The sequence below is a fragment of the Guyanagaster necrorhizus genome (assembly GCF_019112545.1).
Source record: "Guyanagaster necrorhizus MCA 3950 unplaced genomic scaffold BT62scaffold_2, whole genome shotgun sequence".
Lineage (NCBI taxonomy): Eukaryota > Fungi > Basidiomycota > Agaricomycetes > Agaricales > Physalacriaceae > Guyanagaster > Guyanagaster necrorhizus.
Genome location: NW_025064881.1, coordinates 1,934,793 through 1,950,129, shown reverse-complemented (window position 1 = coordinate 1,950,129; position 15,337 = coordinate 1,934,793). Strand labels below are relative to the sequence as shown.

General features: G+C 47.6%; 5 protein-coding genes across 5 annotated transcripts; 4 read left to right on the top strand and 1 right to left on the bottom strand.

The window, feature by feature from the left end:
* The first annotated feature begins 25 nt into the window (after positions 1-25).
* BT62DRAFT_926397 (DNA repair protein RAD5) lies at positions 26-4,821 on the top strand. The gene is made up of 21 exons (XM_043185031.1): positions 26-921; positions 967-1,023; positions 1,070-1,487; positions 1,538-1,627; positions 1,672-1,743; positions 1,791-1,936; positions 2,056-2,058; positions 2,109-2,124; positions 2,172-2,566; positions 2,617-2,727; positions 2,780-2,822; positions 2,871-2,918; positions 2,962-3,103; positions 3,154-3,299; positions 3,352-3,609; positions 3,665-3,755; positions 3,811-3,949; positions 4,001-4,230; positions 4,287-4,313; positions 4,369-4,405; positions 4,458-4,821. The coding sequence occupies exons 1-21, from the start codon at positions 111-113 to the stop codon at positions 4,655-4,657; spliced, it is 3,480 nt and encodes a 1,159-aa protein (XP_043045684.1). The 5' UTR covers positions 26-110; the 3' UTR covers positions 4,658-4,821.
* A 19-nt stretch (positions 4,822-4,840) lies between these two features.
* Positions 4,841-5,869, top strand: BT62DRAFT_960204 (triose phosphate isomerase; the record flags this gene model as incomplete). The annotated part of the gene is made up of 6 exons (XM_043188539.1): positions 4,841-4,952; positions 5,007-5,130; positions 5,187-5,230; positions 5,283-5,481; positions 5,534-5,721; positions 5,772-5,869. 6 exons carry the CDS (start codon positions 4,841-4,843, stop codon positions 5,867-5,869), a joined length of 765 nt encoding a protein of 254 aa, XP_043045683.1.
* Positions 5,870-6,062: 193 nt separating this feature from the next.
* BT62DRAFT_984153 (uncharacterized protein) lies at positions 6,063-12,468 on the top strand. The gene is made up of 5 exons (XM_043189834.1): positions 6,063-6,171; positions 6,226-7,481; positions 7,530-11,749; positions 11,800-12,326; positions 12,378-12,468. Exons 1-4 carry the CDS (start codon positions 6,131-6,133, stop codon positions 12,319-12,321), a joined length of 6,039 nt encoding a protein of 2,012 aa, XP_043045682.1. The 5' UTR covers positions 6,063-6,130; the 3' UTR covers positions 12,322-12,326; positions 12,378-12,468.
* A 21-nt stretch (positions 12,469-12,489) lies between these two features.
* Positions 12,490-13,220, top strand: BT62DRAFT_287582 (uncharacterized protein). Its single transcript, XM_043180371.1, has 2 exons — positions 12,490-13,119; positions 13,176-13,220. The coding sequence occupies exon 1, from the start codon at positions 12,556-12,558 to the stop codon at positions 13,117-13,119; it is 564 nt and encodes a 187-aa protein (XP_043045681.1). The 5' UTR covers positions 12,490-12,555; the 3' UTR covers positions 13,176-13,220.
* Positions 13,221-13,264: 44 nt separating this feature from the next.
* BT62DRAFT_977801 (PCI-domain-containing protein) lies at positions 13,265-15,239 on the bottom strand (the record flags this gene model as incomplete). Its single annotated transcript, XM_043189300.1, has 12 exons — positions 13,265-13,418; positions 13,481-13,593; positions 13,645-13,778; positions 13,827-13,918; positions 13,969-14,125; positions 14,178-14,277; positions 14,323-14,457; positions 14,506-14,580; positions 14,632-14,881; positions 14,928-15,006; positions 15,059-15,143; positions 15,195-15,239. 12 exons carry the CDS (start codon positions 15,237-15,239, stop codon positions 13,265-13,267), a joined length of 1,419 nt encoding a protein of 472 aa, XP_043045680.1.
* Between the last annotated feature and the right edge of the window lie 98 nt (positions 15,240-15,337).

Sequence of the window (15,337 nt, the reverse complement as noted above, 5' to 3'; positions counted from 1 at the left end):
GTTGTTTGCAAGTGCTTGTCTGATTCAGCGAAACTTCCTGAACGCGTTCTCGTGACGCGCCCCGCTCTCTTTCTTCTTGGTTCTCTCATTGACATTCGCAAGCAACTGAAATGGGATCAGATGGCACTGACAGAAACACAGAGGACCTTTTTTTTGTTGGCTCCGATGATGAGTCCACTGCCGGAAATGCTCCCATGAATGTCGACGGGGAGATATACATGCCTCAAAGACAATATTCAGAGCCGCTTTTTCTGGGTAATGAAGGCTCTGGTGATGACTGTGACACAAACAAAACATCTATGAATCTAGACGAAGAGACTCATGAGGCGACCTCAAGGTCGCGTTTGGAGCCTCTCTTTTTGGGGGATAGTGAAGACGACGACCCTTTGTATCCTACTACCCCCTCTTCCTCGTCAAAGGGGAAACGGCCTATGATAAAGGAACTGTATGAAAGTGATACTGAGGTTGGCTCTGTTGCAGATATTCCTCGTGCGTCGAGCGCCAGTTCTTTCTCAGATCGGGTCTCCGTTTCTCCTCCACCCATCACTGAGAAGATCAAGGAAAAGAGGTCTCCAAAGAAGCCACCACTAAAGAAGCGGAAACTTTCTCTTTCTTCCGGTCTACCTATCGTCGAGCTGGATGTCAATACATTCGCAGCCACCTACATCGGCGAGTTCGTGGTTTCAAACGCCTGGAGCAATGTTTCCGGAAATGGATATGTAAAGCACAATGATCCTGTGCGCATAGAACGCGATCAAAAGGATGGGTCGCAGCCGAGCTCCAGCAAGAAGGGCGCAGGGAAACCGACTACGAACGGGAAGAAACAGCTCTCCATAGCGACAATGTTCAAACCTCAACCTGTGCAACCATCTAAAAAGAAAGCGGATAGCATTGTTCGTTTGCTTAATAGTCGTGGATTCGGTGTGTCCCTTTTCGTCAACTCTTGCTCTATTCTGATCTTTATAGAATTTGGACGCCTTCCTCAAGACGTTTCTTCCTGGGTTTCGAAACTTCTTGACCTCAGTATGTTCAATTTGTATATTATTCGAAATTATCTCATGGATTTCAGGCATCGTTGAGCTTCGCGGAAAGATGACCGACTGTCCTGAGAGACTATCAACAGGAGCAAGTCTCATCATCACCATCGATGTCTATATGCTCCCAGCTGCATTTGTTCCTGTTGGTCACACCACAAGTGAACATCGTTCAAAATTAAATTTCAGCGAAGGTTCTGAAACGCAAGGGGAACTGGAGCTTCGCGAAAGAAAAATGGCTATCCTCAAAATGTTTGACGTCCTTGGCCTAAAACCTCGAGCTGGGGCGATACAGGGAGGCGGGAAAAATGACGAACGGCTTCACCAGAATACACTCACGCAGATCGGCAAACAAGAAGTTAAGGCTAAGGAAATTGTTGGTGATGGTGAAGAGATCGAGGTTAAAGAGGAGGAAGATCTCTCTAAGAATGATCTCGACATGATTTACGAAAAGCGAGTTCTCTTGTTGTACTCTCATTCAGCCTGGCTCATACCGATTTCAGAGCTCAGCACAGCGACTGTACATTGGGAGAAATGGAGCCTGCTGACACGTTCAATCTAACATTACGAGGTTATCAGAAACAAGCTTTATTGTAGGTTGCCCCTCACTCGACACTCCTATCCCTGACCTTTGTAGTTGGATGCAATCTCTAGAGTCGGGTAAAAGTGATGCTCGAGAAGCGACCTCAATGCATCCACTCTGGTGCCAGTAAGCTACATGTCATTTTCTTCCAAGTCCACTCTCATGCTCTCTAGGTATGCATTTCCGATCAAAAATGACTCTGAGATAATAGATTTGACGGAAGATGAAAAGCCGTTCTATTTCAATCCATACTCGGGTGAACTGAGTTTGACCTTTCCCAAGGCAGAAAGAAACTGCCAGGGTGGAATTCTTGCGTACGTCTATAATTGTATATCAATATGGGCAGTTCCTGACTTTCGGTCGGTAGGGACGGTACGCGGTTCCAATGCAACTCATTTCCATTTCTAATGACACCTTCAACAACTCTTTCTGTCAACCAGAGAGTAAGTGAAATTGTTTGTAAAACGCCAACTAGTCTAACATCTGATTAGTGGGCATGGGCAAGACGTACGCATGATTCTAATCTTAATGTCTGGTCTGACTGTTCCGAATAGGATTATGCTATCTTCTCTCATTCATACCCACTTAGCGTCTGGTGAGGACGTACCTGAAGCTGCTACAGCCTCTACGAAAAGCAAGCAGTTAAGGCTTGACGCTGCGTTTAAGCCCGCTGCTCGTAGGAAACCCTTTAAATCTCCTAATGCAACACTAATCGTCGCCCCGACATCTCTGCTTGCGCAATGGGCCAATGAGATAGACAGGTCAAGTAAACAGGGCACAGTCAAGGTTCAGATTTGGCATGGCCAAAATCGTCTCGATTTGGATGCAGCGATGGAAGATGATGAGGGCGATACATCGATTAAGATTATCGTGACATCCTATGGCGTACTGGTGTCCGAGCATGCCAAATCTGAGAAGTCCAGTCATTGGAAGTCTCCTATCTTTGAGAGTAAGAGATACAGCGTCCTTAACGTTGGCCCGTCCTAACGCTATTTACAGCCGAATGGCTACGGGTAGTGTTGGATGAGGCTCATGCCTGTAAATCCCGGACCAGTAAAACCGCAAAGGCCGTGTACGCTTTACGCGCAAGGCGAAGATGGGCTGTTACTGGTACATCCTTACTATACGGTACGACTCTTCTCCTGCTGATAACCTGTGACAGGGACACCAATAGTGAACAAATTAGAAGATCTGTTTTCTCTTCTGTGAGATTCTGCTCGCTGTCCACTGGCGGCTAACCTTATTTTCTTTAGACGATTCTTGGACTTCAAGCCGTGGTCCGATTTCTCCTTCTTCCGATCGTAGGTTTTCTGATTGTGGGTAGCGCTGTCTAAACTTTTGCAGGTTCATTACGGTTCCCTTCCTCGCTCGCGATCCCAAGGCCATCGAGGTCGTCCAGGTGATCCTGGAGTCAGTATTATTACGGCGTGAGAAGAATATGTGTGACGCAAATGGTAAGAAAATCGTGGATCTACCTTCCAAGGAAGTAAGTAACTATACCTTCTCGTATATCATGATCCATTAACTCCCTCTTAGGTGGTTTTTGAGAACCTGGAATTTTCTATGGCTGAAAGGAAGCTGTACGACTCGATCTATAACTCGGTAAAGAAGAATTTCGATCAGCTTAGCGCGAGGGGCTTGATTGGTAAAAATTATACGCACATCTTGGCAATGCTGATGAGGTTTGGCATTTGACTTGCTCGTTTAATAGAATTCGACCTGATCGGGTGTCAGGTTGCGTCGCGCTGTACTTCACCCGAGTCTTGTCCTTTCACCTGAAGAAGACCGCGCCTTGTCTCTATGTGGTGATGGCTTCATAGACATTAAAGATATCCTCGACGCATTCCAGGAGAATGATCGGGGTAGTGCTTCAGGAAGCAGGGTTTTTGCTCAAAATGCTCTTGCCAATCTAGGCGAGGACGCATCGGAATGTCCTATCTGTATGGATGTCATGGATAAACCTATGATTGTTCCAGAATGCATGCATCAGTGGTAAGCGATCAATGCTGTCATATAAATCCATGCCATTGAAGATATCTCGCGATAGTTGCAAAGACTGTATAACTATGTTTATAGCAACATGTGAAGAGAAGGGACAAGAACCTGGTTGTCCGACATGTTCCCGTCGTCCAATCAAGGTAACCCACGAGGATGCCTTTGTTCCTGTTAACTTACTTGCATTGTCCATAACAGGCAAACGAACTCATTGAAGTAGTAAAACCACAAAACTCAGCAGTCTCTGGACCTGCGATGAAGCAGGGCACCCAAGTCATATTACGAAAGAATAACTTCCAGTCTTCCACTAAGCTTGATGCCCTGCTACAGAACCTGCGTTCGTCTGTTTCCCTTATTTGCAGTGACGAAGACTGATTGATCAGTACAGTACGACTTCGTGACCAAGATCCTTGCTTTCGTGCTGTTGTTTTCTCTCAATTCACCTCGTTTCTTGATCTAATCGGAAAGGCGCTTCAACGTGAACGGTTCGACTTTTACCGCTTCGATGGATCTATGGATGTCAAGAAGAGAGCTGCAGCCCTAAATGACTTCAAATCAACGTCAAGGACGCCGAAGGTGCTCACTGTGAGCCTTAAAGCAGGGGGTGTCGGTTTGAATGTAACTTCCAAACTAACATATTGTGATCGCATGCAAAACTCATTTCTATGTCCCAGCTAACGAACGCTAACCATGTTTTTATGGTGCATACCCTATTTTATGATCAAAATCATTGCTTACATGACTATTTGGTCGTAGATGGACTGCTGGTGGAACGCAGCCACCGAAAACCAAGGTACGCATCAACCCTGAAACCCATTCTATTACATTTCATGCTCTGGGTCCAGCCATCGATCGAGTCCATCGTTTGGGACAACAGAAAACTGTCTACGTCAAGCACTTTATCATATCTAACACTATCGAAGGCAAGATTCTACAAATTCAGAAACGAAAAACTGCCATCGTGAAGGAGGCGTTCAGAGGAAGCGGTACAGGAGCAGAGAAAGAGAGTGTGGAAAATCTGAAGATCATGTTTGGGGAAGAGTAGAGCGGTCCAGGAGGGGCCTGCGATACTATTGGTGCCTGTACATTTGTATTTAGTTACACCTAGACGAGGCCCCACGAGGTTCCTTGCTTAACGATAGTTACCCGATTTAGAAACGATCGATACTGTGTAGAAAGTCCACTCCGCCTACTTATTCCGATCCTGCTTCTTACACTTCACTCTATCATGGCTCGTCAGTTTTTCGTCGGTGGCAACTTTAAGATGAATCCTGTTTCCAGACAGGCCAAGGCAGCTCTTGCCAAAACCCTCAACAAGGCAGACCTTGATCCAGCCACCGGTACCGTTGCCATCTTCCCCTGTGACATGGGATGCTGACTGATTACGCGCACAGAGGTCGTCGTAGCGCCGCCAGCGATATACCTTTTACCTTTGAAGGACATCCTCAGGAAGGATGTCAAAGTATCGGCACAAAACTGCTATTTCAAAGATTCCGGAGCCTTCACTGGTGAAATCAGGTGTGCATCTGCACTTCGGTCTGATTGGACTCCTCTGTGACGTTAACATTCTACAGCCCCAAGCAACTGGTAGACTCTGAGATACCCTATGTCATTCTTGGTGAGCTGTACCGGAGGCGGTACATTGAGTAGGATGCTGAATACTCTTCAAGGCCACTCGGAACGCCGCACACTCTTCCACGAAACATCAGAGCTAGTAGCTACCAAGACGCGTGCAGCACTTGATTCGTCTCTCAGTGTCATTCTCTGCATCGGAGAGACTCTTCAGGAGCGCGAAGCGGATCAAACCGCTAAGGTATGCCAGACACAATTGAAGGCTGTTGTCGAAGTTCTGAAGGAGTCGGATTGGAGGTAATTTCCCTTATCTCACTCACACCTTGAGCATGCCTTGAATATTAGCTAGCAAAATCGTCATTGCCTATGAGCCCGTCTGGGCCATTGGTACCGGAAAAGTCGCGACATCTTCTCAGGCCCAGGAGGCTCATGCGGACATCCGTGCTTACTTGTCCAAGGCAGTATCTCCCGCTGTCGCCGAAACTACCAGGATCATCTATGGAGGAAGCGTAACAGCTGCAAATTGCAAGGAACTCTGTATGTTCTCAACGCACAAATGTTCATCTTTGTTGACAAGATTCCTGCAGCTACGAAACCCGACGTCGATGGGTTCCTGGTCGGGGGTGCTTCTTTGAAGCCCGAATTTGTCGATATCATTAACGCAAAGCTTGAGAGGTCGATCTAAAGAAATTGTCAATAATGCTGTATAAGATTAAGTAGTAGATGAATAGTCGATGAAATTGATGAAGAATTTATATCAGTGTCAATATACAAGATAGCCATTCTCTACCAATGAAGATGTAACCTCAAGCTCGAGGCAGTCAGACAACCTAAGACAAAGCCATTTTGAGGTATGATTCGAATTTCAAATAGGTTGGCCTTCTCCAACCGGTGGCTCACCTTCGACCTATTCGATTTCACGGACCGACACGGCCAGAGTTACACGATGTCTGGCAAAATGCCACAACGTTCTGACCTTATTGATGTGTATGTTCTCGTATAATTTACATCTTTGGTATCTTACATAGTTTGCCATTTCAGGTCGTATTCTCAGCTGCACGATTTCTTGTCCGGGCGTCTTGAAGGCACGTCTCCAGAGCAGGTCAAAGGATATCTAGTGCCTAGAGTCGACCAATTGAAGGCTCTCAAGGATCCTTTTGGAAAACCCTCCGAAGCATCACGCAAACGGATTCAGAGTGGGACGGTGACTTTGAGCGACGGTGTGGTGTTCCATTTGGAGGATTCTGACAAGGACTACATTCTTGGAATCAGCGATGCGTTCAGAATTGATGAGGTCAGCGCATTTGTTCTTTTGCGGTCTTTCATGTACAACCAAGGACTACCTGCCACGGACTCGGACGAGTTCTTGGTGGAGGCATGCGTTGAGGCCATCACCCCATTCTATCTCTCGGAACGTATCGCTGTCTTACGCGTTCTTATACCTCTCTTTCGCGCCAAAGAAGATCCTACCGACCCCGCATTCGAGATTTCGGGCACATTCCTGAGCAAAATTATTTCTGATGGCCCGAAATTTGTCGAGTCCCTTCTAATGGAGTATATGCGTAAAACGAAGGAGAGGCTTGATGAAAGAGTGACAACAGACCCAAGAACAGCTTCGAAATGGGCGAAGCAGAGTATGAAGGAGCAGCTTGTCATGTTGGAGGTGTTGTTTTGGACTATGTGGGGGTCTGTTGCCTGTGACGGTTTAACAGTCGAGAGGATTATCGCCTCTGCTTACACAACGAATCTTGGTACCATGCAGTGGAATGCATCATTATTACTGGATGAGGACGCTTTCCAATTGCAACAAGACATCACGTCTCTTTGGGTCCTCATAACCGTCGAAGTCCTCGAATTGGAGACATTAGCGGATGCTGGCGTCATTGAAGTATCCGATACTCCTTCACGAACCGACTTGTACACTTCTTCCCCTGCATCACTCAAGCGAATCCATGATCTCGTCATGTCCAATGACGGCACCCCTTTCGCATGTACCTATCTGGCATGGACATCTGTTGTCTCTCGCATAGCAGCAGTGGCAGCTCAAGTCAAAGAGATCCCCGATTCTTATCTTCCGTTTTTAGATTCCCTGGTATCCCAAACGAATCGGTATTCCAAGGACCGTGAACCAGCACACGTTATGATGTTGAAGGCGTGCTTGTCACCTAAAAGTGGTCTATTTCGACTTATGCTAAATTTGCTCACTACAATGCCCTTGTTCGTTACCTCCGTTGCCATGAAGACAGACTCGTCAGTCACAGATACCAATGCTATTGCATTCAGGTCTGTTTTCAAGGGTAAGCGATTATCTCTGACATATGTAAATTGCCTGAACTTATCGTCAGGGCTTATCATTGCCTTGCTTGACCTCACCTCTGTGGAAAATATTCCGGACTTTGACTCTTTCGTTGAGGTGTGGATAGCACTATTTGGCCGAAGCGAGAGTAGATCGGTCGCTGGTATATGCAGCCAGTACTGGCAGTTTGACTGGGAGTATGGACCAGCGCGTCGTGCTATATTTGACGTGGCCCGCTCTCGATTCCCAATCCAAGTCAAACCTTTGATTCGCTTGGCCAGAGCGATGACTGCTTCAGGCTTCTTTGACACTGATCCACTCTATACAGCCGATGAGACGCAGTCTGTTTTTGGGCTCACAGGAGACAGAGAAATATGCGATCGTCACGTCTTTTCCTTCCTCGACAATTTGCCGACGTACTCTCAGGTCATTCCATTGCATGCCTGCACTGGCTCCCATGCCATATACGAAAGGGCTCCAGAGAGATACGGGCCTTCATCGTCACTCGGCCTTTCTTACACCAATTCGAGACCTATTGCCTTGCCTGGTGGCAGTATACTACCACCCGGATCTATAGGCCGAGTACTTAGTGGTGGTGATGGAGGCGAGTTGCTTGCAGTTTGTTGGAGTCATCAACATTCAGGTTGGAAACTGATGCTCGATATATTGACTGATTATGTCAAACGCCGAAATGCTTATCTTGGTGCTAGAAAAGTTCTACGTCCATCACTATCGGATCGTCATTCTCCATTTCCTCTGACCATTGAGGACTCTGGCCTGGAAATGGATGGTGCGATCGACGAAACCCTAGTTATGGATGTTTTGGACCTCATACGAAGTCTCATCCAAGACAATCCTACCCAGGCGGAGCAACTCTTACAATCGGTAGAGGCTGATGTCCCAGTCCCGCAGTCCATATCGGATTCGGCCCCTCCTGATCTGGTACAGCTTACCGTAACAATCCTGGAGGAGACCTTCACGAGCATCAATCAACGTCCCAAAGCTGCCCTTCCAACGCAACTAATAACATCGGCCATGAGTGTGCTTGCAGCCATTCTCGCTATTCCTTGCTACTCTACTCGTGTCTGGATTTATATGAGGTCAACGTCGGTCCTTTTCGGCGCAGGACGGTCACTGGGGTCAATGTCCGTGGCGTTGGCTGCAGAACGAACCACCGGTCGTTACACAGTGACCCTCGCTCTGTTGCGGCTCGTTCAGCAGCTTTTCCATGATGCCACCACCTTGGTCATCCCAGATGATCCACATGTTCGCAAGCTGAAGGCTGAAGTACTTCTCCGAGCCACTGAATTCGTTCATAACGAGATATGGGTGGAACATCTTGGATGGCGGTATACCCGTGTCGGTGATCGCTTCGACATCGGTAGGCATGTAGCGTCTCTCTTCGTCAAAGTCCTGGAGCACACACCAGAGATACCAGAAGATGGTCCGTTTGTTGACCTAAGCCGTGTGGTTTTGGATTTATTCCTAGACAAAGCAACGAACTCTACCATTATCCCTTTGGTCTCGTCTATTACCGCTGGCAGACATATGCTTCAAAGCCTATATGCGTCTCGTCGGAAGGCTGATGCCAAAAGAGTTATCCTTCTCCTGGAATCCCAGCTTCAACTGGCGCGTCTGATTCTGAATCGGAAGCGTATGTTCAGTGATTCGTCGAAACTCTGTTTGTTAGAACAGGTACTTTGCTCTCGGGTCACTGATGGCGCTGCTTCCGATCCCTATCAATCACGAGTAGAACCCATCGACGTTTTGGCGTCATACGTTAAAGATCGCGACATCGGAAATCTTGTCCCCGTAGAAGCCATTCGCATTATGACGTGTCTCTGCGACTCTCTATCTTCTCAGACATCAGTACCAGCTATCGTAGGGCATTTGGCAGATCCAGAGACAACCGCAGCATCCCTGGTGCACATCATACAACATCCTTACGAGGATTTATCCTTGCGATTTGCGGTCTGGAATTTCATCGCTCTGGCAATGAATACGGAACCAGCCTTAGCCAAGGTGTTCGTTGTGGGCCAGTTCCGTACTCCAAGCGACATCAAAGGGAAAGGAAAAGAGACTGATGCTAGAGCTCCCACTATTACAAGTGCAATTGATGTTGCCCGTGACATGATTGAAAACTGGCAAGAACTATGGGAACACAACCCTCAACTCCTCTCTTCCATTCTTCGTTTCGTTGACGCTACCTGGCAACATGGATTGGAGCACAAGCTTATTCTGGACCAACAATTCCGTGACAATACAGAGTTTTGGTCCCAAGTTGCATCGGTAGCGTGCTCGGATCTTGGGCCACTTCCAGTATTCGATGCCGAGGAATATGTATACATCGACGGCATTAGGCACTCTACGATGCATGAAACCGTCTCATCACACTCATATCGCATTTCTGCTAAGGCCCGCGCTCTTCATATTCTTGGTCTCGACATTGGCCAGTCATACAACAAGGATACACCATCGAAGAAGTCTGCAAGCTTCATGAGCATGGAAGATCGATTTAGGTCAGAAGACGAGCTTACTGACCTTCTGTCGGAGGCTGTGGCAAGTTCCTATCGGCCGACGTTGTTCGATGATTTTGAGGAAATGTTGAAAAACGACTTCCCCGGTCTTACAATCGCCCAGCTTCAATCCCGGGATCCTTTAGAGGATCGTGAATATGGCGATGATTTTTCATTGTCGGCATCTTTACTCCGCAATCGTCTCAAAGGATATCACAACGCGGACGCCATGATTGACCCTGTTGAAAAGGCCGAACAACAACTTTTTTCAATCAACCTGAATCAGTCCTTGTCGTATAGTCAAATGCGGCTCATGGAGAGCGCCCAGTTCTTACTGAGCCAAGTTAGTCCCTATCTTCGTGGTGACGGGACAGCCAGGCCGATTCTCGTTTCAATTGCTTCGTCTATCTCCTATGATCTTGCACGGGAAGCACGTCCCGGTGATATGGTAGCTACCATTCATGGAGAGCGTTTATTGCTGCTCCTTGCCATTCTGGAAGTGGCGTGGTTCTCCACTCCAGAGAAGCCGGCTGACGTTAAATCGTTCGTTGAGTTGGTCGATAATGTGCGGGGAATTATCCTGAATGAATACCAGCTCCCGTCGGCATCTTTCCTTGGATCGCTCACGGTTCCGTTCCATCGCACACTCTTGCAGATATTATATTTCTGTGCAAAAAACTCTAGAATACTTGTTCGCCAGCCAAAGCTTCTGAACGCTGATCAACGATTGACGATCTCCCAGATGATCGAGGCGTCCATGAATACTGTCATCGACGCGATGCGCATAGTGCTGGCTGCTGCTAGAAGCAGAGCCGACGTGGAGCTGGATCGAGACCTTGAGCTTTTGGTCTCCGTATTCGAACAATGTTCAAGGCCCGACATCAACCCTTCACCCTCCATATGGTTGGCTAAGTGCCAGGAGGCAAATGTTGTTGCAGCCAGTTTGCAGCTTTTCGCGCGTATCGATCTTGTTGGTCTCTCAGACCTGCCGCTTCTAATCACACGACGCACCCCACTCTACGTTCCGCACTTGCTCTTATTCTACATGTCACTCGCAAGCATTCCTTCGGCTGCGGAGAAATTAGCCAGCGACGGTGTTCTTGCGGCCTACAGCAATAACATGATCAGCCCAGCTATCAGCGCAGGGTCAATTGACGTCGATATAGCAGAGCTGACCGGGGAACGCAGTCCCGCTCACTATGTGTATTGTTCTATGCTGGCGGTAGTATCAGGCGTAATAGGTGCTTTAGGGAGTAACAGTCACTATTTTGACGCGGAAGCATGCGGACTGGTGCAGCTATATAGCGACCAGATCACCCGTGCGCTAACTTGGAGTATCGGAGACGTCATCTCTCTGCCTCTTCTCGAAGAAATTGAACAGGTCGTCCATCTCTTTTATTCTATCGCAGAAAGCAGCCCTCCGATCCCCAATCAAAACGCAATGGTCGAAAAAGCTCTGAGTCTATTCACGCACCACGCATTACATCTGATGCAACAGCTCAACTATGCCATCACACATCCCAATCAGTTGGCTAGTTTATTTGAACCTGTGACGAAAGAGGAGCAAGCGCTGGTCGACAAGGATCCTCCCGCTTCTGATCCTCTGAGGCGACCGCTTGTCGTGCATCTCGTGCATCGACTTTATCGACTGTCGAGCAACATCGTCACCACGTTGATTAGCATCAGTCAAGCGTTCACTGTACTGTCGGGAGAGCAGGATGATTGGCCCGTTCAAGAAGCCTTCGTTGTACCTGTACGTATACTCTGATATGGTTTTCTTCTGGTAACTGAATTTATTTACAGCACTCGAAAGTAGTGTTAGGCGAGCCCGCATCTTTGGGAACCCTGCTAGAGCTGGGTAACTCTACCTTGGACCTGCTCAAAGAGCTAATTGAGCTCCCACCTGGCCAGAGTCTTGTTGCCATGGGTGCTGTTCTATCAAGCAAATATGGAAACACGCTAGATGTACGACAGGGTGTTGTCACCGCGCGTCGCAATCTTGAAGGGATTCTGATTTACGCAGGCACTCAGCTAGCTATGTGGCTTTCGAAGCCAGACTTCGAAGCTAGCCCTAATGATGTGGACATGGACGAACCCGAGGCCCCCAGGCAGGAAAAAGAGCGGAGGGCGCCTCGTTCTTCTCTGACGTTAGCCGATCGCATGAGACGCGGAATGACTGGGGAAATGATGGCAGACTTGCAGTCACTGTTGACAAAATCAGGAGATGTAATCAAGAGTACTGATGCTGTCGTTGGCGCTCGAGGCGTGGATGTGATCCCGTTGTTATCCACTTTTATTCACGAAAGAATATCTCCGCCCGTGTAACCCTGGTAAAGTGATCCATCAGAACTTGTTAATCTTTTATCTGATGCTTGCTTCAGACCTTGACGTGTCCTTAGCTATTGTGTAGTTTAAAAAGTAGTGTATCATCAGTATTTGCAGTAGCAACTTCAAAGCAAACTTTTGTTGGAAATGCGTTTGTACGGGTGACCGGGCCGAGCTGAATAAGCTCTGTGTGGGAATTACTCGAAAAATTTTTGAGTTCTTCATAGCGTGAACATGTCGGTATCGGTGCTGGGGACCAGCAGAAGAGCAAGCGTCTTGTCTTTCGTCAACGTACACGTTCGTGGCTATGCTCGAAAACCAGAAGAAACCAGCGACCCCAAAAAGGAGGCCATTCGTCGAGCCATGTACCCTTCCAACCTCCGAAACCGCGCTACACCAACTGGAGGATGGCGACGTGACGTTGGCAGAGCTCTACAACATGCGATACCATCTGTGCCAGCTCACGAAACCATCGAGCGTGCGTGGCTGCTGCATAAGAGGCATGTCAGAAAACAAAGGGACGCAGAGCTAGCGAGGAAATTCGAGTGTATGAAGCAGGCGATGGAAGAGTTGGCGGAAATTGACCCACATCTTTATTATGAGGCGAACAAGACTGTGGATTCAAGGGAGAGGAGTTGCGCAGAAGCCGAGGTTGCGGTTAGCATGAAGGCTTTAGAGTTGAAGGCCTTGGATGCGAGGATACATGGACTATTTCCCCGCGAGATGCGAATACCGACGGACACACCGTCTCGTAATGGTTGGAACCACGACTGGAAGCCCTTCCCCAGGCCACTTTAGGTGTGTTTTGACTTCATTATCATTTGATTTGTGCTGACTGATGCTAATACTCAAAGGATGTTAATGACATGTTATACATTGCAGATGTTTTGTGAATGAAGGATTTGCTAGAAAGTACAGAATGGACAGTCGCTTCAGTACAGAATCACCACCGTTCATCTCGAATAGTCATTGGATCTGGTCCCAAGCTACCCACGTCACCTCTGCCGCCTGTGCTCGTCTTCCCAATGACAGCGTTGTGCACGGACTCAATGGTTTCTGTCCATTGTTTCAGGGCGGTGTAACGCTTCTTTTCTAAACTTTGCCTAAACGAACAGTAAGATTCAGTCTACAATAAATAATACCAGTCATTTATCCTTACTTGCGATCCAGTTCCAGACGCATTCCAACTTGATCAATTCGACCTTCCACTTTCCCTTCAAGAATAAGGCCAATCAGCAATTCTTCAACTTCCTGGGTATCGACATTCAGTTGCTAAAAGACTTGTCCATCAACCTGGCACTATCGAAGATAGCAGCAATTTACCTTGGCCAGGAATGACAGCTCCAAGCGCGTATAGGGCTTGATGAGATCAATCAAATACTGGGTACGCAAACTACGCAGCAGCTCGCCAATGTACGACCGAATGAACGAGTCTTCCATGATTGTGGAACGGTTGTCTGCCTCCCGGTGTCAGCAACCACTAAGGATAAAACCAGATGGCTGACCTCGGAGAATCTTCTCGGCAGAATGCACTTCACGTCGTTGGTATGCGTCTACCAAATCAGTCATTGCCTTGATCTGAGGATCGCTCTTATATCTATACGAATATCATTCAAGTGGCACACGCAGAGAAGGTCCGTAACATACGGCTTCGTCTCCTGACTGTCGAATGGGTTAACTTCACTGCCCGTCAACATGTTGGCTAGCACAAGATACTTGAGAACTTGTATCCTTTGGGGAGATCCAGCTTCATCGTAATTTCGGAATGACTCGAAGAAATCTTCACTGGCTCGATTCCATTGCCCTGAAAAGCGCGTCAAGTTGATAAAATATATTAAATCAGAAAGAAAACTCACGCTCTCCCATCCACATCTTCCCGCCGCATTCCTTGATAACACCCATAATGCGGGGATGGGGAATGGCAGAACGGACGTTGTTGGTGGCATTGTAGATTTCCTGCTCGTGTTGAGAAAGAAATCTTGGATACAATTAGGGAGCTACCTTCAATTTCTTGAAGTTGCGGGTTTCATTGTACATTTGGATCTCGAGCGCATAGATTTCAAGCAATTGGGTACCCCGCTGAGACTGATCCTCACCATCTCCGTTACCTGTTGCGATATGTAGATCACGAATGAGCTGAACATCAATCAGGCAGAAGTTCAAGTACAGCGACGAAGCACATACCCTCGACAAGCGATTGTACTCTTTCCTATCAAGCCACAGTTTTGCAAGTTTCAGATTCGTTTTAGCTGACAGACGCTGTATCGTTGAATTAGACGGCAGATCACACAAATGCTGATCCTTACTAACCTCGTTTTTAGCGTCTACCAGTGCCTTCTTGGTGGCCTGATAGAACTTTTCCAAGACATCCACCTCAACAGGTCCACCTTTACCGCCACCTACATAGTCCAGTATACCGTTTATTGTCCTCTCTGAGTAGTTGCGCGTAACAGCAGACTTGGTGTAAGTCAGTAATTGCGTGTACGTCTGGAGCGCATCATTGGGGCGACGTAATGTGAGAAAGAGAAGCTTTGTCGACTGCTTGAGTGCTTTAAAGCCCCTTGAATATTGTCAGAGAAGAACGACAACCAATTGTACACGCTCACCAATCTCCTTTCTCCGACTCCTGATCGACAATGGCTTTAAATTCTTTCAGCGCCATCTCTGGATTTTCCTCCTTCTTCGCTGTAATACACGGTCAGGATACCATTGGGAGACAAGCTGTTCCAGCACGTACATTTGGCTTTGTAGTACATGTTTTCAACATCTCCGTTGCCTGACTCGTCTGCGTCGTCTCCATCGGAATAGTCAAAGCCGTAGTCCTGTCAAAAGGCGATGAGCGTGGGCCGGGCGACGTGGGAATAGACGTGTACCTCGTCGTCACTTCCTTGCATATAGTCGGCATCATCGTCATCCATGATGTGAATTGATGAAAAGCCAAGATGAGGTTGTGAGGATTGGAGTCGTAGAGTGCACGTGATAGAAATTTGTGTGTAAAAGTAGGTACGAATTTGTG

Bases quoted from the DNA above. Each gene is read 5' to 3' on its own strand.
- BT62DRAFT_984153 (XM_043189834.1), top strand. From the start codon at position 6,131: ATGTCTGGCAAAATGCCACAACGTTCTGACCTTATTGATGT. The intron at 6,172-6,225 runs GTATGTTCTCGT...TTGCCATTTCAG, and splicing joins CGTTCTGACCTTATTGATGT to GTCGTATTCTCAGCTGCACG. The intron at 11,750-11,799 runs GTACGTATACTC...ATTTATTTACAG, and splicing joins AAGAAGCCTTCGTTGTACCT to CACTCGAAAGTAGTGTTAGG.
- BT62DRAFT_926397 (XM_043185031.1), top strand. From the start codon at position 111: ATGGGATCAGATGGCACTGACAGAAACACAGAGGACCTTTTTTTTGTT. The intron at 1,024-1,069 runs GTATGTTCAATT...CATGGATTTCAG, and splicing joins TTCGAAACTTCTTGACCTCA to GCATCGTTGAGCTTCGCGGA. The intron at 3,756-3,810 runs GTAACCCACGAG...TGTCCATAACAG, and splicing joins GTTCCCGTCGTCCAATCAAG to GCAAACGAACTCATTGAAGT.
- BT62DRAFT_287582 (XM_043180371.1), top strand. From the start codon at position 12,556: ATGTCGGTATCGGTGCTGGGGACCAGCAGAAGAGCAAGCGTCTTGTCT.